The sequence below is a fragment of the Octopus bimaculoides genome, chromosome 11 (assembly GCF_001194135.2).
Source record: "Octopus bimaculoides isolate UCB-OBI-ISO-001 chromosome 11, ASM119413v2, whole genome shotgun sequence".
In the NCBI taxonomy this organism is placed as follows: Eukaryota; Metazoa; Mollusca; class Cephalopoda; order Octopoda; family Octopodidae; genus Octopus; species Octopus bimaculoides.
The window spans coordinates 80,754,630-80,780,332 of record NC_068991.1 but is presented as its reverse complement, the minus strand read 5'-3'; the positions used below and the strand labels follow the sequence as shown (position 1 = coordinate 80,780,332).

General features: G+C 37.9%; 1 protein-coding gene across 1 annotated transcript in view; it reads right to left on the bottom strand.

Moving 5' to 3' along the window:
- Positions 1-25,703, bottom strand: part of LOC106877905 (equilibrative nucleoside transporter 3) — a 45,700-nt gene that overhangs the window by 7,300 nt on the left and 12,697 nt on the right. Inside the window, exons 2-11 of the mRNA XM_014926956.2 lie at positions 24,840-24,941; positions 21,483-21,564; positions 19,287-19,435; positions 18,064-18,158; positions 15,603-15,653; positions 11,219-11,304; positions 9,391-9,537; positions 7,915-7,945; positions 5,409-5,497; positions 2,875-2,980 (exon numbers count right to left, since the gene is read on the bottom strand). Of these exons, the coding sequence (XP_014782442.1) occupies positions 2,875-2,980; positions 5,409-5,497; positions 7,915-7,945; positions 9,391-9,537; positions 11,219-11,304; positions 15,603-15,653; positions 18,064-18,158; positions 19,287-19,435; positions 21,483-21,564; positions 24,840-24,889 (886 nt within the window). The 5' untranslated portion in view covers positions 24,890-24,941. The remainder of the gene's footprint in view (positions 1-2,874; positions 2,981-5,408; positions 5,498-7,914; positions 7,946-9,390; positions 9,538-11,218; positions 11,305-15,602; positions 15,654-18,063; positions 18,159-19,286; positions 19,436-21,482; positions 21,565-24,839; positions 24,942-25,703) is intronic.

The window sequence follows — 25,703 nt, the reverse complement described above, 5'->3', positions numbered from 1 at the left end:
ATGGGAAAGAATGCTTGAATGAAAGAACTTGCAGATGGTTTGCAAAATTCAGAAGTGGAGATTTCAGCCTTGAAGATGAAGATCGAACAGGACGTCCAGTTGAGTTTGATGATAAGCTCCTTGAGGCATTACTTGAAGAAAATCGTGCATTATCAGTTGAAGAATTGGCAATCAATAAAGCTTAGTTCAAACCATACAACTGTTCATTGTCACCTTCAACAACTTGGAAAGGTTAGAAAATGGGTGCCTCATGAATTGTCCGAAAGCAACCACAAATCCTGAGTTGACATCTGCTCTTCTCTCCATTCTCGCGAACTCATTTCACCCTTTTTGGATAATCTTTTGACTTGTGACGAAAAATGTATCTTCTATCGAAATGTTAAACGCCGTAAACAGTGGCTTGGTAAAAGGGAAAAAGCTCAATCACAACCGAGAAGGGAACTTCATGGAAAAATGGTTCTTCTCTCTATCTTATGGGATTGCAAAGGAGTAATTCACTTTGAATTGTTAACACCTAATGCAACAATCAATGCTCAAGTCTGCTGTCAGCAATTAGAGCGTTTGAACCAAGCTTTGAAGAAAACAAGACCCGCTTTAGTGAATTGAAAAGGAATGATGTTTCATAAGGACAATGTGCGACCCCACACTGCAAAGATCACCTCACAGAAGATCGAAGAGCTTGGTTGGGAAAAAATTCCTCATCCACCTTTTCTCCCGTCCTTGCTCCTTCAGACTACCATTTATTTTGTAGCTTACAGAATCATTTGGGGGACATAACTTTCGCAAGCCAGGAGGAGGTCAAAACAGAAACCAGAAGAGTTTTACATTGATGGGATTAAAAAGCTTGTAAATAGATGGAAGGAAGTCATAGATAATCAGGGAAAGTACATTGATGATTAAGTAACAATTAAATATAACATCCGATCACTTGTTTTCTTTATTCAAAATTCAGACAGAATTTATGGGATGACCTGATATTTACTAAAATTACATAAGAATATTTTGAAATACTAAAGAGTAAATTTATTCAACAAAATCACCATTGGCTTCAATCACAACCTCCAGATGACTCTTCTGGATGGTCTCCTGGTTTAAATTGGTGAATGCAGCCATAATCCTTGCCTTCAGTTCATCTTTGGTGTTACAAGGAGTTTTATTGGTTTCTTGCTCAACTGCACCCCACACATAATAATGAAGGGGGTTGCAGTCTGGGGAGTTAGGTGGCCAAATGTTAGGGGTGATGTGGTTGCAGAAATTGTCTGACAACCACAACTGGGTTCTGCTGCTTGTGTGGCTTGGTGCAGAGTCCTGTTGCCAAACACAGGGTCATTCAGCAGTCACCCACTTCACCCAGGGCAGCACTACCTCCTCCAAGCACTTGAGGTAGGTCTCTGTTTTGAGTCTGAGGACGTGTGGGAAGATGAATGGAGGCATAATGTTGCTATCACTAGTGATCACTCCAAACACCGTGATCTTGGCTGGATGTTTGATTTTTATGACTCTCGGTACATGTCCTCAGATTGCACTTTCCTCAAATTGACACCCAAACACTCTGAAATGTTTGTATTGGAGCTTCCAGTACAAATGCCAAGCAGTACAGCATGTCATTTCCAAATTTCTGGCAGAGTGAATTGCATCATGGTGCTGTTTTTATCACAGATGGTGCCCATTTGACCCTACTATACTGCATACTCGACATATCAAAAACAAATAATGCACATACGTGAAATTAAAAGTATAAAATGGTGACAATTTACCCATTGCATCCTGTATAGTGTGTGTGTGTGTGTGTGTGTGTGCATGCGTATGTATATGCTTGTTGGTTGTAATAATTGTAAATGAACATCACCACCATACATGCGATGTTGTTTGTTACCAGTCTTCCATAGATTACTTTGCTTGGAAAGAGATGAGGGTTGGTGACAAGAAGAGCATCCAGCTGTAGAAAATCTCCCGCAACAAATTCCATATGACCCATGGAGGTATGGAAAAGTGGATGTTAAGTGGTAACGATAATTAAGGTAACATATATGAGGCACCTGTTCCAATGAAATATCTTTGGCAATGAGAACAGAAGTGGGTGCAGCCAGCTTTGTATTTATAAACACTCATCAAGGATCCACATACTTTATCTCTCAACTGCTACAGTTAAAAATATATCTTACAAAAGATGTAAACAAACTATTAAGGACTTAAATAAATTTACATAATGGTATAAAAGCACAACCATGGTCAAGTGGTTTTTTCATAACTCTTTCACATAACCTCCAAAGCAGAAGCAGCATGAATCAGATAAAATTAAATTGATGAGTCTGGTTCATCTTTGTAGTTTCCATCAATCCAATTTCACTAATTGCCCACTTGGGTCAAACTGAGGATTAGTGAAGAAGAAAAAAAATAGTGCTTGCCAAATGTGATGCATATTAAGATTGAACATGGGACCTTGCAGAATGCATGACAAGCACTGCTGGAACTACCGAGGGACCAAACTAAGCCAATGGTTGATGAGAATAAAACTTGGCTCTCTTTACATCATGCACCTTGCACACACGCACGCAAGGTTTCTTTCTGGAATCAGTTAATTGCAATTATCACAAATTAATCAAAACCAAAGTACAAACACAGACAATTGACACATTTTCATAAGAGATTGTGAAAAAAAACAAAACAGATCACATCTCTCTCTCTCTCTCTCTCTCTCTCTCTCTCTCTCTGACACTTTTATAAAGAAAAATTGCATAATTCATGTATTAAAATATTCTGAGAATATTAAAATGTCAAAGGTATTCTATATCAAATAATTAGCTGCAAATAGTTGAAAAGAGGCAGATATATCAGACAGAATATTGCAAGGGAAAAAAAGGTCATAATTACTGAACCAGCCGAGGTCATTGATTGGTTGAATACTAGAGGAAGCCGCAGGAAAGCAACTTAGTGTTACAGCAAAAGTCAACAGTGCTGCGAACCCCCATTTCCAAATCTGAAGAGGGGAGGAAAAAAACAAAACCAATGAATTAAAGCATAACCTAAAATGTGTGTGTGTGTGTGTGTGTGTGTGTAGATGCTATGTACATGTTCATGCATTTCTATGATGTGCATGTGTGTGTTTATGCACACACACACACACACTATTATGATCATCATTTTAACATCCACTTTTCTGTCCTTGCATAGGTCAGATGGAATACACTGAGGCAGACTTTCTATGGACAGACATCCTTCCCGTCCATCACCATTACCTGTTTCTAAGTAAAGAAATATTTCTGCTAATCTTTTGATCATGAACCTCATAAATGGCCAGACAGAGTCTCATGGAACACAGCAAACAAAACAATACTACCACTTGTAGGACATTGAGGTTTGTTTATAACCAGTATTGTAATGTCAAGACAAGGACACACAAACACATGCACACATGTGTGTGTATGTATGCATATGTATATACACATATATATGTATATATACACACACACATACATACATATACTGGGTGATCCCATGAATAATGTGGTCTTTTTATACTTATTTTATTTTTCAAAATTAAGATAAACAAAGTTCTTTTTCAATCTAAAATATACTCTCCTTCATTTTCTACAATCCTTTTCCATCTATCTTGTAGACTTGCAAGACCCCTCTTCCAAAATTCACCTGTCCATGATGAAAAATACTCCTCCACTACTATTCTGACCTCATCAACAGGTAACACGTTTTTTTCTGTCCAAATGATTTTGAAGACTGCAGAAGAAATGATAATCATGGTAATTGTTTTCTTTTTTTTTCCAAAATATTTTTGGAGGAATCTTTGTTAGTTTCAGGTTAGCTTTGAGCTTCTCCTTGCCCCTAGGCCATGGTCTTCCTAGGCTTCTGCTTCCATCATGTAGCTGGATATGCATAAAGACTTTTGGAATTCTGTTGTCATTCATTTTGATGATATGATCAATCTATCTTAACTGGGAGTGTTAAAGAAAGGATTTAATATCACCAGTTTTACATTTACACAACAGGTCCACAGTCAGTATTCTGTCAATTCAGGCTGTATCCAGACCTTATCAAAGACATCAAGCTGGTTGATATGTGATTGATAGGGCAGCCAAGATTCAAAAGGAGAGTAGAAAGGACTACAAACATTCATTTTGGTTTCTAATGAAATTTCTCAGATGATGAGAAATTTCTAGCTCTGGCTTTTATGGTCAACTATTGCATCCTCTAGAGAAGCACCTGAGGCACATGAGTTAGTTCACCCTGTTCCCCAGATATACATGTGTGTGGGTGTGTGTGTGTGTGTATTAGGTTGGGGAAAAAAAAAGTTTGGTTGCATTTTTGATTCGGTCACTTTGAGGCTACTTTTTACAACAATATAACCATTCATTTTTACATTGTGTGATGTTCTTTTCTCTTTCTCTTCAGACTACCATAGTGATTCATATTGATTTTCCACCCTTTTAAAATGAGTTTAGATCAGATGCATATATGACATTGAACGCTGTTTAAGTTCAGAATGGGCTCTTCAGCAATGAAAGGGGCAAGAAATACTCGTTCTGTTTATAGAAATGAAGCTTTAAGTATCCAGAAAGGCCAACAAGTGTTTGGCTAACTTTGCTTGGGAAATTTTTCTTTTGAAGATTCCCCTTGATCTAGATGAACAAGTTTTGTTAATATGGAGTTTTTGAAAACTGTACTTGAGGAAAACCCAAAGCAAACTGCATGAGAGTTATCAAAACAATTCAATTTAAGCCACTTTCACGAACAAGGAAATGCGTCTAAATTTGGTCAGCGGGTTCCCGTGTTGTCCACCTGCACTTTGGCTCTGTAAACAGCACCTTTAATTAGACAATCTTCTGCTAAAGGGCAGCAACTTTGGTGTTTGAAATTACATTTCTGGTTGTTTCCTTCAGTGATGCCAATAGTTTTGTTTAGTGTTTTTGTATTATGCTGGCTTATTAGAGAGGTGAAGTTCTTGCAACAAGAATAGCTAACCTTAAAGGTTCTTCTATCAAAGATTCTATGGTATTTATGGCTAGTTGGAAAATGTCTTGAGACTAAACTAAAAAGTTTTTTCCCTACATTAGTTCAAATGGTAGCATTGAAGGTTGGGTTGAACAACAAAACCTTTCTAGTCCTAATCCTACGTGCTCTATTATGGCTACCTTCCCTACAAATATACTGGATCCCCCTCTGAGAATCCATTGCTATGTGCAGCATCATTATAGAACGGGACAGCATTTTGAAAAGTTACTTTGCCTGAAGACAATGATAAAATCCATCTCCCAAAATTACTAACCATATTCCATGGCTTGTAGATGCTAACTTTTCTCTTCTATAAATTTGGAACTTTGTACTCTATCAGTAAAAATAAGTCACCTACAGAGAACACTCACTGTATGCTTTGTTAACAAAACAGTACTTACTTTTAAAAAGACAGTCCAGGTACTGGACTGACCTGGGTGTTTATTGATTATTTTATCATTTTCGTGGACATCGTAAATATAGGAACTACCTGAAGAAAAAAAAAATGATGATAATAATAATAATAACAATAATAGAGGATTTGAAGAGGGAAATACGAAGGTTGTGGTCAATGAGGAAAGGAGACTGAAAAAGATTGGTGCAAGGGTGAAGGTAGAACACCCACAAAAATCGGAATTGCTTGGAACTGCAAAAATTCTTCACAGGGTTCTTGAAGCATGACCAGTAAACAAGTGTCACCTCAGTCTGCTGGCTGTGGACAGCTCCTCTCACTTTCCATCATATCCAGCAAAATAAGCTGTGTGTTTTTATCTAATAATAATAATAACAACAATAACAATACTTTCTACAATAGGCACAAGGCCTGAAATTTGGGGGATGGGGATAGTCAATTACATCGACCCCAGTACTCAACTGGTACTTGATTTATCGACTCCACAAGGATGAAAGGCAAAGTCGACCTCAGCAGGATTTGAACTCAGAATGTAGCAATGGGCAAAATATTGTTATGCATTTCATCCACTGCATTAACAGCTCTCCCAGCTTGCTGCCTTAACAACAACAACAGCAGCAATAACAATAATAATAATAAAAATTAAACAACTGGAAAATGAAAACAATGCATAGGCAATACCTCATTAAAGGTAAAATAACTTTTTACCTTCACCCATTTATTGCACTTGGTAATGTAATTGCTATGCAATGAAAAAACACTTGTGTAATAATAATTGGGTATTCTTCCAGCAGGATATTGGATAGATATCATCCCTTAGTGTGTTGGATTCACAACCCCTAAATTTCTTGTATATATATATATATATATATATATATATATATATATATATATATATATATATATATATATATATATATATACACAGAGGGTCTCCCGCACTACACAAATGGATGCACACCATAACAGCTGGTAACTCAATTTTCATTTTTTTAATTTAATTCATTAGAAATAATAATGAAAGCCAGGCTAAACTTTCAATAAAGGAAATTTTGTCCTAAAATATGATACTGGAAGTTTGAAAACATAGGCAAAGTGCAAAACCAGTTACAGGAGGGGGTTTCAAAGAGATCTGCCGACACAACTTGCCATCACACAAATTAGAGATAAGTTTAAACTGTTCAAGACGTTCAGAGGAAATATTTTGGAAGACTGTGGACATCAAAGAAGCAACAAACTGTATTAGAACCATATTGCTAGAGTTAGAGAACATCTGTGCAACAAGTGTGTGAGGTAGGAATTTAAAAACTCAAGCATCCATTGTATTTTGAAGTGGTCAGTGGAAAAGTTGCCGTCCCCCAATAATCCATACCCTCAATGAAAATGACCGGGACCAAAGGGTGGGGTTTTATGCACTCTTTCCAACAAAGATTATTTGGAGTGTTAGGGTTCAAATAACCACAATAGCACTTCAAGTGGACCATTCCTTTTTGGCAATACTGTGAATGGTCCTGTATATTTGAACTTAATGCCACAATCTGTTATGCTAAGCATTCAAAATGGCTTCGAAGATGTGGTGTGAGTTGTAATGAATGTGGAAGGCATCCTACTAAACCACTTCATCCAATCTACCTATTTGGTAAAATCACTTGTAGGTGGACCCTTACTTTAATATGGCTGTGCGCATGGGGAGGGGATCTTGAAAAGACAAAGTTTACAGCACAAAAAAATACCCAGCAATGGTCAATGAACAGAAGGCAGTCATTGAAAGATAACAAGCAGAAACAGTGAACAAAATGTTTCTTGGTGTTTGTGATTCCATTGCTTCACCTTATTAGCAATGCCTGGGACCAGAATGGTCATCAGTTTGAAAACAGGCATTCATAAAAATAGTCAAATTCTCTCTGTAGATTCTATTAAATTTCAAAACTGAAATATGTTTTAATAAATACTGATTTTATAATAATTTAATGTGTGTGTAGGACACTCTGTGTGTGTGCATATGCATGTGTGTGTGTGTGTGTGTATTTACATATCTATCAAGTTGTTGGACCAGGTAATGAAGGTCACGGAGAGGGTCATAGCCCAACTAATTAGGGAGAGAGTCAGTTTAGATGAGATGCAGTTTGAGTTCGTGCCTGATGCTATATTTCTGGTAAGACAGCTGCAGGCGAACTACCTAGCCAAAGATAATAAACCACTGTACCTGGCTTTCGTTGATATGGAGAAAGCCTTTGACATGGTTCCCCAATCCCTTATCTGGTGGTCAATGAGTAAACTAGGGATAGACGAATGGTTAGTGAGAGCTAACTATATTGAAAAAAACAAGCAATCTTTTATGCTAATTTGGCTGGACATAAATTTTGTTTGTTGTCTGTTCTAAGACAAAATATTTTTACATGAGAGTACACAATAAATAAATAAGTTAATAGTCCTAGTGATTAAAAAAAAATGTTTAATTTATTTTGTTAATTAAGAATAATTATGAAACTTACCATCTCTGAAAATATAATATCTTGAAAATTCCTGAAATATTTAAATAGATAAATGATTAATAATTCTTTCTAATTTTGGAATAAAATTTTGAAGGGAAACGGCAAGTTAATTACGATTTTAATTTTGGAACAATTTATTTCAAAAAGTTTAGAGTAGTTTTACAAAAAAAAAAGGATAGTTGTCTACATCATCACCATCACCATCACCACACACACACATATATATATCATCATCATCATCATCATCAACCATCCGTTGTCCATGCTGGTATATATAAATATATATACTGATGTATGTATGCATGTATGTATGTGTATGTGTGTACCCTTGTTTTGAAGGCACATATTCTAATGGTTAGTTCTCAGTGAGACAGGACAAGAGCTTCATAACCCTACGTTTTCTTTGCTCATAAAACCAACCACTTTACACTGTGAATAGGAGAGAGAACAAGGACTGAAAGCGAAAAACAGGTAAGAAGATGCCCAGAGGAGGAGGAGGAGCATGGAAAGTGGATGGGAAATGATGATGATGATGATGATGAGAATGATGGTGATGAAGAGGGTGGGGATGTTAATACCCCTCCATGATCCTGATTATATTAAAAGTTTTTTGAAACATTTAGACAATCATGGATATCATCAAAAAGTCGATGAGACCTGCTTCTGGTACCATGTGAACTAGTACTACCTGTTCTCTACTCAAGTACCAGTTCCCTAAAATTCTCCCTTCCCCCACCACTTGTGCAGGTGTCCTAAAACCAAGTCCTGCTAGGTGTCCAAACACCTATCAGAGGATGGACATGCTACAGCCAACGAAGCTGGGGAAAGCAAAGGCAAACAACTCCAGCTTTTCTGCCAAGGAAGTAATGTTCCAGCTTCATCTGACAGGAGAACTCACTCTCAATTGGGGAAACTTCTGTTGTGATGTCATCGATGCACTACAAAAAGGATGGAGTTTATTGAGGTAGATTTTCTGTGGTCAGGGTCTCATCCGATTACCAACCCTCATCAGTTTTCAAGTATAGCAAATGTTTCCCCATTGCCAAACATGGTCTCACAAAATACTGGAAATGAATGACATTGCTTATATGACAGTGATACTCACATCAGAAACATTCACAAGACAGGCTTCTTTCAGTTTCCATCTACCAAATCCACTCACAAGACTTTGGTCAGCTCAGGGCTATGGTAGAAGACACATGCCCAAAGTGTTGTAGGAGAGATGAACCTGGATCCATGTGGTTCAGAAGTAAGCTTCTTAACCACACGGTTATGTCGATGCCATTTGTGGGAGAATATTTTGAGAGTTTTTTTGTTTTTTTTGAGTAACTTATATTCTATATGTACAAACAAACTAAGCTATAAAAAAAAAAGGGATAAAAAAAAAAGAGAAAGAGAAAACGTACAAAGAAAGACAAGAAATATGGCAGTAAAAGTAAAATGAAATGCCAAACTATTGAGATAAACATGACTTACCAATTTGTAGAAATAGAAGTATCCAAAGAAGGTTAAAATGGTGACTAGGATGGCAATTATGAAGTATAGTAGAGCACTGTCTGTAACTGAATGAAGTGTAGCCAATGCCAAGATATTTGCCAAAGAAGCAAAAGTTCCACCGAGAGCCTTGAAGGAGGAAGAAAAGAAAATTAGAGATAATATGCAATTTAAGACAGAAATATGGATCTTGATTATCATTGGTTTCAAATTTTGGCACAAGGCCAGCAATTTTAGGGGAGGGGTACATTGATTACAATGACCCCAATGTTTAACTGGTACTTATTTTATCAACCCCAAAAAGATGAAAGGCAAAACTGAACTTGGCAGAATTTGAACTCAGTAGATGAATGAAATGCCATTACACATTCTGCCCCAGCGTGATAACAATCCTGCCAGCTCACCACCTTTAACTTTTAATAAATTTCTTGGTGATCATACAAAATGATGAAATGAATATTGATTTTCAAAAGAAAAATATCTTAAAATGAAATTAAATCAACAAATTTCTCATTTGTATAATTCCTTCCATAACTACTGTCATTTACTTCTTCTCTTCTTTATCTTTTGTCTCAATGATTCGTTTTCTCTCACTGTGAGTACTGTTCCTTTACTCATTGCCTGCCCCAAGCCTAGTATGTGCACTCATCCTGCACCTGTCACTCTGTATTTTTCTTTCACTCTCTCTCTCCCATCTCTATGCAATGTAAAGGATGGACCAACTTTTATATCAATATAATTATTACTTCTAACATAAGCACAACGTCTGAAAGCAAGGATATTGGATGATGCCCCACAGTCTACTTCTCTCATTGTCATCATTGTTTTACAGCTGTTACCCATATCCTTGTCAGTTCTTTTGCAGAGTTACTGCCCTTTCATTTCGGTCATGGGCATGATTTCTATGGTTTGATGCCTTTTTTTAATACTTAACCCTTCACAGAGTGTATTGGGTGCATTTTATCTTGGCAACAGCACTAGAGAGGTTCTCATGTCCTCCATATGGCACAAGAGTTTCCTCTACCCATTGATATCTCAGTACATTGACCAACCACTTTACAGAGTGTACAGGTTGCGTCACAACATAGCACCAGTAAAGTTAGATTTCTTTACACAGAAAGGTCAAATCTTGCCAGAATAAACATTATGTTTCGTGCTTTTGTGTTCATGTAAAAAAAAATATATATAATTATTATTAAGGATGATGGAAGACAGAAACTTTTGAGCATGAAGGTGGTGAGCTGGCAGAAACATTAGCATGCCGGACGAAAGGCTTAGCAGCATTTCGTCTGCCGTTACGGTCTGAGTTCAAATTCCGCAGAGGTCGACTTTGCCTTTCATCCTTTCGGGGTCGATAAATTAAGTACCAGTTACGCACTGCGGTCGATGCAATCGACTTAACTCCTTTGTCTGTCCTTGTTTGTCCCCTCTATGTTTAGCCCCCCTGTGGGCAAGAAAGAAATAAGAAACTTTTGAGCATGATGGACAAGATGGCTTGCATAATTTAGTTGCAATTGTTCTTGGTTTGATTTCAAATCCTACAAAGTTCACTGTAATGGAAGATAACTTAAAATTGATTTCTAACATGCACAAGTCCATAACTTTGAAAGAAAGGGTCTATAGTCCATTACTTGATTAGTAACAATAATTTGTTGACCTCAGGAGGATGAGAATTGAATTCAACCTCTGAAGAAACTTGAAACCAGAATGTAGAAATGTAAGAAATTATTTGCAAAACATAGTCAGTGGTTGTGCTGTTATTGTGACCCACCCTTATCATCATTTGTAAGCTTTCATTATTGACACTCACCTGTCCACCCATTAAGGCATTGATATATTTAGTTGGCATTATACTGGCGAAACCAAGGGCTGTGGCATTCAATACAGCAGATGATCCTGATAAACAATAATGATAATGATTAGGTATACTAAAAGGGGAAAAATTATCCAAATATAAAGATCTGAAAATAGAGATAACATGAGCGAGGGGCAAAAAAGTATGAATAATATGAATAATAATAATGATCATCATCATCATCATCATCATCGTTTAACGTCTGCTTTCCATGCTGGCATGTGTTGGATGATTTGACTGAGGACTGGCAAGCCAGAAGGCTGCACCAGGCTCCAATCTGATCTGGCAGTGTTTCCACAGCTGGATGCCCTTCCTGATGCCAACCACTCCGGGAGTGTAGTGGGTGCTTTTACGTGCCACTGGCACGAGGGCCAGTCACACGGTACTGGCAATGGCCATGCTCAAAAAGGTGTTTTTTACATGCCACCTGCATGGGAGCCAGTCCAGCCGGACTGGTAATGACCTCGCTCGAATGATTTTCTAACATGCCCGATTACGCTCTAATGGTGCAATTTACGGGCTCCTAGCACGGAAGTCAAACAGCTGCTCTGGCAATGAACACACTCGACAGTGCTGTTAGTGCTTCACTGGCACGGTGACCAGTCATCGAGTATGGTTCAATTACAATTTCACTTTCCCCAACAGGTCTTCGCAAGCAGAGTTTAGTGTCCAATGAAGGAGAAGTTGACTTGGGTGCCAGTCGTTGGATTCAGTTCGATTTCGATTTCAGATTTCAAATTCCAAATTCACTTGCCTCAACAGGTCTTCGCAAGCAGGGTTTTTAGTGTCCAATGAAGTAAAGATACGAATAAGTGAGCTGGCTACACTTCTGGAAGAGGCCACAGATTATGCTCTCACTTGCCTTGCTGGGTCTTCTCACGTACTGCATATTTCCAAAGGTCCCGGTCACTAGTCATTGCCTCGGTGAGGCCTAAAGTTCGAAGGTCGTGCTTCGCTACCTCATCCCAGGTCTTCCTGGGTCTACCTCTTCCACAGGTTCCCTCACCTGCTAGGGTGTGGCACTTTTTCACACAGCTATCCTCATCCATTCTCGCCACATGGCCATACCAGCGCAGTTGTCTCTCTTGCACACCGCAACTGATGCTTCTTAGGTCCAACTTTTCTCTCAAGGTACTTGAACTATCGAGTATGCACACTGACATTACACATCCATTGGAGCATACTGGCTTTGTTTCTTGCAATATTACGCATGTCCTCAGCAGTCACGGCCCATGTTTCACTGCCATGTAGCATGGCTGTTTGTACACATGCGTCATACAGTCTGCCTTTTACTCTGAGTGAGAGTCCCTTTGTCGCCAGCAGAGGTAGGAGCTCTCTGAACTTTGCCCAGGCTATTCTTATTCTGGCAGCTACACTTTCAGTGCACCTTCCCCAGCTACTGACATGATTGGCATCTGTGCTAATGGAGTGTGATTGTTGCCAGGGCCACTGACTGGCTCCCGTACCGATGACATGGAAAAAGCACCATTCTAGTGTGATCGTTACCAGTGTTGCTCTACTGACACTTGTGCCGGTGGCACATGAAAAACAACATTCGAGCAAGGTCATTGCCAGTGCCGCTGGACTGGCTCGGGCAGGTGGCACATAAAAATCACTATTTGAGCGTGGCTGTTGCCAGTAGTGCCTGACTGTAGCACACACTACACTCTCGGAGTGTTTGTATATTATGACCATCTGTCTTTTCGTTCTGAGTTCAAATTCTGCCAAAGTCGACTTTGTCTTTCGTCCTTTGGGGTTTGATAAATTAAGTACCAGTTATGTACTGGGGCTGATCTAATCAACTGGCCCCCTCCCCACAAAAAAATTGAGGCCTAGAAAAGTATATTGTGACAGTTAGAGAATATAGAAAGTAATGTAACACCAATGACTAAAATATATCAGTTACACAAACGTAAACAGAATTACTATTTAACCTTAGAATGCATTGTACATATTCAAAGAACTTTCTTGGTTTAGTGGTGCGGAACGTTCTTCTGGTATTCTTTTATTCTTTTACTTGTTTCAGTATTTTGACGGTAGCCATACTGGAACACCACTCTTTAGTCAAAGAAATTGACACCTGGACTTATTCCCTGTAAACCAGGTGCTTATTCTATCAGTCCCTTTTGCTGAACAGCTAAATTACAGGGACACACACACCAACATCAGTTGTCAAGCAATGGTGGTGGTGGGACAAACACACATATATATGATGGGCTTGGAGGTAGTGGTGATGCTGGCTGGTGCAATTTTGTGGTTTGCTGGTATGTCAAGGGAGATCCAGCCGGCCCCTAACTGGTTCCCCAATCTTAAAGGTGTAATGTGGATGTATAATGATGGACTGGCTGGTGTGGTGGTCTTCCTCACAGTACTTCATGGTAGACAATATTTTGTGTGTATGTCACACCACGTTTTTGGCCTCGTCTGTTATCCCAATTGAGTGTCACAACTCTTTCTTTGATATTGTTCATAGCTCGTGCTCTTGAAAATGCGACATATAATTGGCCATGAGAAAATACCGGTTGAGGCAAATGTATTCCAATTCTTTCAAATGTTTGCCCTTGAGCCTTATTAATTGTCATTGAATATGCAAGTCGAAGTGGAAACTGAAGTCTGTTTAATGTGAATGCAATATTTGCATCACTTGGGCTAAGTCTAATTCTGGGGATTAGAACTGTACGGCCTCTGTTGGAGCCTGTTACCAATGATGCCTCTACACAATGTTCATGAAGTCTTTGCACTTTCATACGAGTTCCATTGAATAATCCTTGACTGATCGAAAGATTCCTGAGCAGCATTATAGTAGCCCCTACTTTTAAGTTGAGGCGATGAGGAGGCATACCGGATGGAGTGAGTGGGTTTATGAATGCAAATGGATAGTTCTGAACCTCCTCTTCGTTATTGTGAGTTAATTTTATGCTCGTGCGGTTAACGAAGAGTGAAATTAACATCCAATATTTGCTGTGTCTATCTATGAACTTTTGGATTTATGTATCTATTGTCTCTTTCTCTTCCTTTGTGTCCCTCTTCTCTCCTGCTTTTGATTTAATAATGTGTATCTATGTATCTACCTCTCTTGCAATGTGATTAATATTTAAAAACACAAAACGAACACCACACAGTGTGTCTTTCACTCTCTCTCTCACTTTTTCTCTTCCTCTCTCACTTGTGTCTTCTCTGAAACATTTAAAAACATAAAACAAACGCCGTCACCACTCACTGTCTCTTTCACTCTCTCTCCCTCTCTTACTTCCTTTCTGTCCTCCTCGCTTTGCCACTTTGAAGGAAATGCGACGCACACAACAGGTTCGTACAAAAACAAAAAGTTAGCGTATTAATATTATTGATAATAATAATAATCAGCCAGTTTAAAACTACCCTTCAATTGTTGAGTCAAGCGAAATTGTAGTTGTAGCCAATGTCAGTTGTGCCTGACTGGCACCTGTACCAGTGGTACATAGAAACCATCATTCAAGCATGGTCGATGCTCCAATGTCAGTGGCATGTAAAAAGCACCATTTAAGCATGGTTGATGCCAGTGCCATCTGACTAGCTCTCGTGCTGGTGGCACATTAAAAGTACTCACTACACTCTTGGAGTATAGTAGCAAGGTTTCTACATCCAGCTATAGAAACCTTGCCAGATTAGATTGGAGCCTGGTGCAGCTTCCAGGTTTGCCAGGTCTCAGTCAAACCGTCCAACCCATGCCAGCATGGAAAGTGGATGTTAAACGATGATGATGATGATGATGATATATATATATACATACACATTTTTCACTCTTACATACCTTTGATTTCTGCCCTACTTCCACTCAACTGATGCTCACCTCACATTCATACAAACTTACCTCATCCCCTGTCCCTATACCCTTCACTTGTTCTTCTATCGCCATCCCCATCACATTCACCTTTCTGTACCTTGACGGTATGTTCTGGCATCTCATTACTAGCTTCTTCTCTCCTTTCCCAATTGGGCCTCTGTTATCCACCTGCCTTTCAACACCTGGCATAAAGCCATCTCCCTCAACCAAGAAGTCATGTCTTACAAAAGCTACTTGGCAACTGCATTACTGTTGGTGATACGAGAAAACACCCACTCACTCTGTAAGATGGCTGTGATTGGGAAGCGCATCCAACCATAGAAACAATACCAAAACAGACAAAAGGAGTTTGACACAGTCGTTTGGATGGTTGGATTCTGTCAAACCATCCAATCTATACCAGCATGGAATACAGATGCTAAATGATTAAGGTGGTGGTGATGATGATGATGATGGTATAAAGCTAGCTCGTTTTCCCACAGATAAACAAACATGAGATAACAAAAAAATACTCACCACTTAGAAATATTATTGTCAAGAGAACGATGACGAAGAATGCAGTTTGATCTGCAATAGAAAATATTCAAAACAAGTTTTAATGCATATCTAATGGCAAGAATGATAAGGAAGTGTCTGCAATTTCACACAGAACAAATAACTCACAGGGCTTTTTCATAAAGAACCAGTTTTCAGTTTTTGTATCAATGTTTATAAGAAGAGAAGTAAAACAAGGCTGCATCATAGCTCCCACACTTTTCACTATCCTCATTGGCACCATCAATGAAATGATGAAGGGTAATATCCCATCAGGAATTGAAATTATTTATTAAACTAATAGCAAGTTTTTCAATCTTGCCTGCTTAAGATCCCAAAACAAAATCTCAAAGCCCTCAAAAAGTACCACCAATGCTGCCCTGAAAGTAATCTGAACATAAAGCGGGAAGAAAGAAGAACAAAAATCAGTGTGTTAGAAGAAGCCAACATAACTTCCATTGAAGCTATCATCGTCCAGAAAGAGCTGAGATGGATTGGTCATGTTGTCTGGATGGACAACGATTGCCCACTAAAGGCAGCTTCTCTACTTCCAGCCAAAAGAAGGAAAACAAAGAAGTGGAGGGCAAAAGAAAGGATTCAAAAATGTCCTGAAAGTCAACTTCAAAAAATGAGATATTGACCCTGAGAACTGGAAGAGAAGTGCTCAGGATCAAGAGCACAGAGAGTGTAGTGGGTGCTTTTACGTGCCACCGGCACGAGGGCCAATCACACGGTACTGACAATGGCCACGCTCAAGATGGTGTTTTTTATGTGCCACCTGCACACGAGCCAGTCCGGTGGCACTGGCAACGACCTCACTCGAATGATTTTCTAACGTGCCACCAGCACAAGTACCAGTAAAGCGACACTGGTAACGATCACACTCAAATGGTGCTATTTACGGGTCACAGGCACGGAAGCCAGACAGCTGCTCTGGCAATGATCACGTTCAGACAGTGCTGTTAGTGCTCCACTGGCACAGGTGCCAGTCATCGAATTTGATTCAATTACGATTTCGATTTCTCTTGCCCCAACAGGTCTTCGCAAGCAGAGTTTAGTGTCCAATGAAGGAGACGACGTTGGCATTGGTGCCGTAATATGTATTTCTAGTTTTCAACTGCAGCACATCTGATGGAGTCCCAAGACAGAAGGGAGATGACGCTTTCTCAAGATCAGCAAAGACATGCTGCAGCACTTAATGCTGAATCATTTAGAAATCCTTTAGCATGCTAGATTACACAGTGGTCCAATAGAATAGCTCTCCAAAACGGACCGCGTACAAATTTGTTTTTTACAACATCTGGAATGCTTTCAGATATGATCCATCCTATTCTTTAAAAAAATGATAATTCTGTCCAAATTGGTGTGTTAAACTCAAATTGTTGTTTATGCAAAGCTTTAGCATTTCCTCCACAAATGTTTTGTCGTCAATGCTGCACCTTTTTGTATCACCTGTTTCAGCATAACTGTAATATATATATATATATATATATATATATATATATATATATACAAGCTATACCATTTTAATCCTGAGCAACGTCAGGTATCTCTGCTAATAAAGCTATAATTTTCCCTATACACACACACACACACACACAGAAAGAAGCCCATCTACATATAGTAGATGGGCTTCTTTCTGTTTCCTTCTACCAGTTCCACTCACAAAGCTTTAATCAGTCTCAAGTTATAGTAGAAGACACTTGCCCCAAGGTTCTATGCAGTGAGACTGGACCACATCATCATTTTAATGAACCCCCCCCTTCTATTCTTGCATGATGAATCAGATGGAGGCAGAAAGAAGCAAACTTCTTAACTATACAGCCACACTTGCACCTCATATACACACATATATTTTTTATATATAAAATCATCATTTAATGGCCATCTCCCATGCTGGCATGGGCTAGGAAGTTTGACAGGACCTAATGGGCCCAAGGATGGCATCAGGCTCCATTGTCTGCTTTGGCATGATTATTGCGGGTGTTCCTAATGCCAATCACTTCACAGTATGTACTGAGAGCTTTTTCCATGCCACCAGCCCTAATGATGTCATCATGCAACTTGCAAGACTATGACCCCTGACTGGGAAGCTTTATGCTAGGAGATGAGGGATAAATAGATGAAAAAAGGGGGAAGAGCAGAACATGTTTTATTGCTGTAAAGGAGTCACATTTTAGAAAAGAGGGTGTGTGTGTGTGTGTGTGTGATGGGTTTCTGTACAATTTGCCCCAACCAAATTTTACTAATGAGGTACAGGTCAACTTGAGGCTATAAAATAAAATACTTGCTCTGTGTGTTGTATAATGGTGTTGAAGCTAAAATCCAAAGCCATGTGATTGAGGGACAAACCTTTTAACCACACAAGCTGTAGGATGTAGGAGAGAGAAAAAACATTAGAAGCTTCTTTTTTTTTTATAAATAAAAATTTAGTGATACTTACAAGAGTTTGTATTGACCTTCACAAAACTTACAGTCAACCCAAGCAGTAGTATTATTGATACGAATGAGGTAATAAAGCGGGTTTTCATGCCAACTCTGAGAAAGAAGAGAAGAAAAGAAAATAGTTTATTATTGTTATCCCCACTGCCACCATCATGATCATTATTATCACCATGACGATGATGATGATGATGATGATGATGATCATCGTGATTATTAGCTTCACCACCACTGCTACAACAACAAGAACAATATGGTGGATTGACAGAAACTTTAGAGTTTCAGACAAAATATTTGCAGTCTTTATATTCTGAGTTCGAATCCTACTGAGATTAACTTTGTCTTTTATTCTTCTGGAAACAATATAATTACATACCTGTCAAGTATTGGTGATTTGAAATTCACATAAATCAACCTAGAAGTGGCTGGGAAACAACAGTCATTTTGAAGTCTCTTTGATGTGCCCCTAAACTTAGGGACAAAATGGCACCTGTCTGTTTTTTTCTGAATACAGTCAACTATGACTTTATTTAAGCCCACTTGGGTGGTCCTCTCACTTTTCAAGGAAGTTCTCTTCTGAGAGAGAACAACTAGTTGCAGGAGCTGCTAAGAAGACCAGCAATGCTAGACTCAAAAGTATTAATGAGGAGGTTTGAACTCAATTTATAGATTAAGATTAATGGCAGTTAACTTCTTGAGCGCATTAGCCCTTGTAGACAGCTGTTGCTTTTAATCCATTATTGGATTAAAGATGGTATTTGAAACAACAAGAAATTTTGATGAAAGGGTTTAACTTAGATCACTTTTAAACAAAAAAATTTGAAAATTCAAGAGCAGTCTCAGGTAAATAGGTATTGAAAGAGAATCTTTTAACTGCAAAATTAAAATTTATAGTTATTTCAATAATGATGTTAAGTATTTAGTAAAACATAACACTGGTATTTTCTGCAAGTCACATTGCCTCAATAAACTTGACATATCTCAACAGGAAATAGTTTCAAAAATAACATTCCTCAACAAAAGATAGATTGGTGTATAGAACTGCTTTTTGCAGTGAAGGGTAATGAAAGTTTGAGAAGATTTGTTTGATTTCTGCACTAAAAAAGGTTAAATATAGTTGTCAGGTACATGATAACAAACTTTGGGTAAAGTATAGTCAAATTATCATGACTAGTAGCAATCTTGGTGCCAGAGATATTATAAATGGTTCTGATATAAACTTACCGTTTAACAATTATTACTACAATTATATTACAAAGGACATTTGCGATTGTTGCTGAAACTGCAAGGGAACTTTCAAAGTAGTGTTGCAATGGTGTAACATATGATGTATTGCTGGGCAGTGTCGTGTTTCTTAACTTGAAGTGAAAATACTGCAAAATACAAAGAGAAAAAGAATTGTTAAAAAGTTGCCATTGTTAAGGCAAAAATAAATCGGGCAATTTATAAGAATTTATCTTAAAAGCACATTTTAAGATAAACCCTTGTAATAATGATAATAATAATAATAATAATAATAATAATAATAATAATAATAATAATAATAATAATAAAAATCATCATCATTTAACGTCCGCTTTCCATGCTAGCATGGGTTGGACGATTTGACTGAGGACTGGTGAGCTACTATTTTACCGTTTATTATTTACTCATACAAACATGGTTGGGACTGGTGCCCACTGTATGTTTGCTGTTGTAAAGTTTATTAAGAATGGTGAAACAAGGAGATTTTTCTGCTGCATCTTGTAGCTGTGAAATAAACTTCTAAAAAACACACAACCATACAACTGTACTCACACAACATGTTTGGCCATTGATTATATGAAACTCAGTACCTCTTACTGAGTACATGACCAAGCATTCAAACGTCCTACCCATGCCAGCATGGAAGGTGGACATTAAACAACGATGATGATGAGTGTATCAATTCTTTCAGTCAAAACACACTCTTTACATTCCAAAACCACCCCTCTGGAATCCATCCCCTGCCCCTTTTTTTCCTGAAGCTGTTAAGCTTTGCTTAACCCTTTTGATACCCACCTGCCTGAAACTGCCTCTGGCTCTGGAGTACTAAATGTCTTGTTTTCATAAGTTCTGAATTAAAATCTTCCACCAAACCTTAGTCACAATTTATGTTCCTAACACTAGCTTAATGATAACAAAGTTATTTTACTAAATTCTTTGTTACATTCAAAATTAATTGAAAGAAACACAGAGCATCTCAACAGAGATATAGTAACAAAAGGGTTAAGGAGCCTGCAGAAGCCATGAATACAACCATTTCCTCCAGACCAAACCCTTAAAAATAAAATGCAGTTTCTAGCTGTCCTCAATCTACCTGAAAGACAAAAAATACAGCTAGCACATATGCACTCTCCTGCTGAGGAGGTTAGCAGAAAAAATATTTACTCTAACAGTATAAATGATCCCATATTCTCAACCCCACAGTTAACGGTTAGGGACCTCAGACACAACCCGTTCATTGTGTCTCTAAGCTCTCTTCAGGATGAATAGGTTAGTAAGGTTTGCTCTTTTCTTAGTTTGGTTTTCTTTTAAGATTGCTAAACCCAAACTGCCTGGAACAGTTTGAATGGGAAATGAAGCCGAAACCCACCATATTTGCCAGACATTGCCCCATCTGATTATCATTTATTCTGCAGTCTTCCAAATCATTTGGATGGAAAAAATATGAATTCTGTAGACAAGGTCGGAACAGTATTGAAGGAATATTTTTTGTCACAGACAAGTGAATTTTGGAAGAGGGGTCTTGCAAGTCTACCAGAAAGATGGAAGAACATTGTAGAAAATGAAGGAGAGAATATTTTACATTAAAAAAGAACTTTATCTTAATTTTCAAAAATAAAAGAAGTATAAAAAAACCACATTATTTATGGGATGACCGAATAGAAAGGATTATTAAAGCTGGTGGTTGAAGAAGTTTAAATTTACTTTAACCAGGAAGTTTGTCTGATAGAACTGGATGTGATATCAGGTACATTGATAAAAAAAAAAGGGTTAAATATACAACTAAGTGGACAAGCAGTCAGGATTAACAGACAAAAAGGAACTAATGGTTTTTTACAATGTCAATAAGTACAGAGATGCACATGGTCATGTTCCTGAATTATCTAGACTCAGTAATTACAGTATTACAGGAATACTTAATATAATTAATGAGTTTTTCATTAGCTTACATTACTGAATTTGAGTTGGAACACTGCTATGCACATGCATGCGTACATCCACACACACACGCCCACGCACGCGCGCGCACACACACACACACACACACATACATACACTCACTCACTCACCCACCATTAATTAAAAACACACCCAAGAGATTATATGAAGCTAAGTATCAAGTATGAAATCCTGGCAACAACAGTAACAATAGCAACAACAAACAAATAAACAAACCTTTTCTCCTGTGATAAAAAAGTTCCATGGCAAGAGAGTGGTAACCCCTAACAAATAAGTTATTATATAAACCAAATGATATCTGAAAAAGATAATAAAAAAAAGCAAATATCAGATTAATATGAGAGACAGAGAAAACAATATAATACAAAAAAAAAAAAAACCTCACAAACATAAACATACACTTGCACAAGTAGAAATACACATTTGAACCCACATATATAGAAAAACAATCTGTTCATATTTTTGAATTTTTGCCTTTAGACATATATTTATGTAATAATTTGTTTTTAACTGTAGAACTCCAAGCAGAGAGAGCTATAAACTATAGCCAGTAAATAAATGTTGGGTTTAAAAAAACCTTTGGGATAGAAAATGTTGAAGGCTGCCCACATCTAATGCTTGTGGGGCATTTTGGTAAATTTCTGTTTATCAAAGGATAAAAATATAATTATATTGTGGAATAACTGGAACTAAGCCATCAAAAAACAGAAACATGTCTGGAATGGAGAGTTTCACAAGATCTGACCAAGTCAGAGAGGACTGCGTGGAGCTGTAATGTTTGCTTCTGGTTTCTACTATGGCTGGATGTCCTTCTTAATGCCAACCACAACAAGAGCAATGTTACCAAATAACTCACAAGACCCCCCACCACCGCCTCAACCAAGTGGTCATGTAGCATTGAGGGAAACGACTTTAATGTCAAGTGTTGCAGGGAGACACAAACAGGTAGGATGCTGAAAAGGAGATGCAGGATTACCCGGAGATAGAAAGAGAGAAAAGAGATGGTGGTGACAAGGTGTTGTCAGTGTGTGTGAGCCTTCAAGTTACAAGAAGGTGAATATAAAAGAATATTTGGATAGAAATGACTTGGAACATGACAACCTGCCCAATCCATGACTGCATGGAAAAAAGCACTTAAAATGGTGGTGGTGATGATGACAATACCCACATAGATACAACAAGCTTCTGGTCACTAGTTTCTGCTCTTTCTTTTATTCTTTTACTTGTTTCAGACTGCGGCCATGCTGGGGCAACACTGCTTTGAAGAATATTTAGTCGAATGAATTGATACTAGGACTTATTTCAGTCTCTTTTACCAAACTGCTAAGTTACAGGGACACAAATAAAACCAACCCTGGTTGTCAAGCAGTGGCTGTGCGTGTGTGTGTGTGCCAAATATATATATATATATATATATATATATATATATATATCATCATCATCATCATCCTTGTTTAGCATCCGCCTTCCATGCTGGCATGGGTTGGATGGTTTGACTGGGGACTGGTGAGCCAGATGGCTGCACCAGGCTCCAATCTGATCTGGCAGAGTTTCTATAGTTGGATGCCCTTGCTAACGCCAACCACTCCAAGAGTGTAGTGGGTGCTTTTACATGCCACCGGCACGAGGGCCAGTCACACAGTACTGGCAACGGCCATGCTCAAATGGTGTTTTTTACGTGCCACCTGCACAGGAGTCAGTCCAGTGGCACTGGCAATGCCCTCGCTCGAATGTTTTCCACACACCAGCAGCACAAGTGCCAGTAAGGCAGTGCTTTCTACATGTCACCGGCATGGGGGCCAGTCAGCAGCCCAGGTGACGATGATGCTCAGATGGTGCTCTTAGCGTTCCACTAGCACGGATGCCAGTCATGCGGTGCTGTCATCGAATTTGATTTCAATTTCACTTGCCTCAACAGGTCTTCGCAAGCAGAGTTTAGTGTCCAATGAAAGAAAGGTACTTAATCTGTTAGAAATAGCAGTCAAACTTCCTTTAAATCACCACATTAGACAATCAGGTCCTGAGTTTTCTTGCATAAGAAACAATAGAGGATGGTCACAGTCGGAATGTCTTTGATCACAGATCTATGAGATAAAGCTTAAACTGAGGCTAAACAACACCCACCCATATAATTAACCTCGTTACATTAGCTATTATTAATGATTGTATACTGGGAAAAGTAATTAAAAATAAATTTGTAATGACCTAATTATTAATTGGTGTTATTGAGTATAAACCAAGTTTGCTCAGATTTATATAACTAACCGGGACAGATTTCAGGAACAAAACCAAAAGATTTGCAATGGAGTCATCATTGTTTTCACATCCACTTTTTCTCTGCTTCCATTTGCATGTGCAATTCTCTGTGTGTGTGTGTGTGTGATTGTGTGGTAATTTGCTTTCCATCCAGATGGTTCTAGGTTCAGTCAGTCCCTCTGCATGGCACCTTGGACAAGTGTCTTCTACTATAGACCCAAACCAACCAAAGCTTTGTGAGTGGATTTGGTAGAGAGAAACACAATCACATACACACAGAGTTGCACATGCATATGCACAGTTATGCACACACACAGATGATCTTTCTCTTTCGATTATGGCAGAAAGTGGGACTAAAGAAACCAAACCAACCAACCAACCAACCAACATTTAAATTGACAAATAGTGAAAAAAAGATTTATTTATTATTTCTGTAATAATTTCTGCTTTGTTGGAACAGATTCATTGCTATTTCCATGCAGTATTTTCAATTGGTTTATATCTGGATATTTTTTCATCAGTAAAAGATTGTTGAAATATACATAATGAAATTTTCCAAGTGTGTGTGTGTGTGCACACATACCCATATTTATGTATATATATATATATGTGTGTATATACACACACACATGATGGGCTTCTTTCAATGAAACTGGCTCACAACTTTTTAATTGGCACTGGGCTAGAACAGGAGACCCCTACCCAAAGTGGCAAGCAGCAGAACTGAACCTGGGACCATGTGAAGAGAAAGCAAGCTTTCCCTTTGTGCCTATATAAATATTAATCAAACCAAGATAAGGGGTCCTGTTTTGAAGGATCATTATCCTTAATAAGTAGCACATGAACTAGTTCTGTTTCACTTCCTGTTTTATGATTAGTCACCTGAAGGCGGCAAGCAGACACAATTATTAAAATGCCAGACAAAATGTTTAATGGTGTTTCATTTAGATTTATGTTCTGAGTTTAAATTTTACTTTCATCCAGGTCTGTAAAATAAGTACCAGCTGTGCACTGGGGATCAATGTGATCAACTATCTCTTTCCCCTAAAATTGATGCCCTTCAAACAGTTATTTGAAACAGTTGTTATTAGTCAACTAGTTAATCATTTAAGTAATTAACTAATTGACTGTTGGATTAATTGTGCGGTTGATCAATCAATCAGTTCAGTTCATCAGAATCCTGAGGGCAACACTGATGAGGTTTCAAATGATGGAAGAACTTAGCTGATTGAATGAATGGCTGAATAATTAAAGAAACACTTGATAGGTTAATTAGTTAAATGATTAACGACAGAAAGGAATTATTTTTCTACTTACTTGTCAATAGGTATGTAGTCTTGGTTGATTAAAGACTCCGTTTCTTCCATCTTTAATCTTGATCAAACTTTTCTGTTACACTTAATATAAATTAATGGAAAGCTGAAAAACAAAGACAAAAAAAAAAAAGGAAAATCAAGTGAAATCTTAAGAAAATTATTTTGGAATTAATATGATTGTATTTGATGGCATAAGAGACACCTGGACATGAAAGATGCAACCCAATTTCAGCAGACATTATCCAGGAAAAGAAAAAAAATCTTTTTAGGGCATCAACCGTTTAGCATTCAGCTTATTCTGTTGAATGTAATGCTTATCTATTCACATTGTTTTGAATTAATCATAGATTATCTTGTTGCTTTGAAATTTCAGGAATGGGATTGTTTATTTTTAGAATGACATTGTCAAGTAGGTATGAGAGGCCAGATCTGACCAGTTTGAACACAAAACAGGTAGAATATTTGGGTTGGATATGCCAGTTTGAATACTATAAAGTGAATGCATGTAATATGTAAAGTTGTCTAGCAGTACATTACAAATAATAATAATAATAATAATAATAATAATAATAATAATAATTAATTCGTTTTATTGGCCACAAGGGCTAATATCAATTAAAAACATGTAAGGACAAAGACAGGACGAAGGTTACAAAAGGTTTTGTCCGAAAAGGTAGGAAAGTTTGTCTAAACAGAGGAAGAAAACGGAGAAAGATATAATAAATAAATAGATAAATAAATAGATAAATAAATAAGTAGAACTCCCAAAGGGGGAGGCGCTTCGAAAAAGGAAAGGTTACACGTGGAAAAACCCATAAAACCACGGGAGCCTGGTCAGAAAAAATAAGAAAGGGGTATAGAGCCC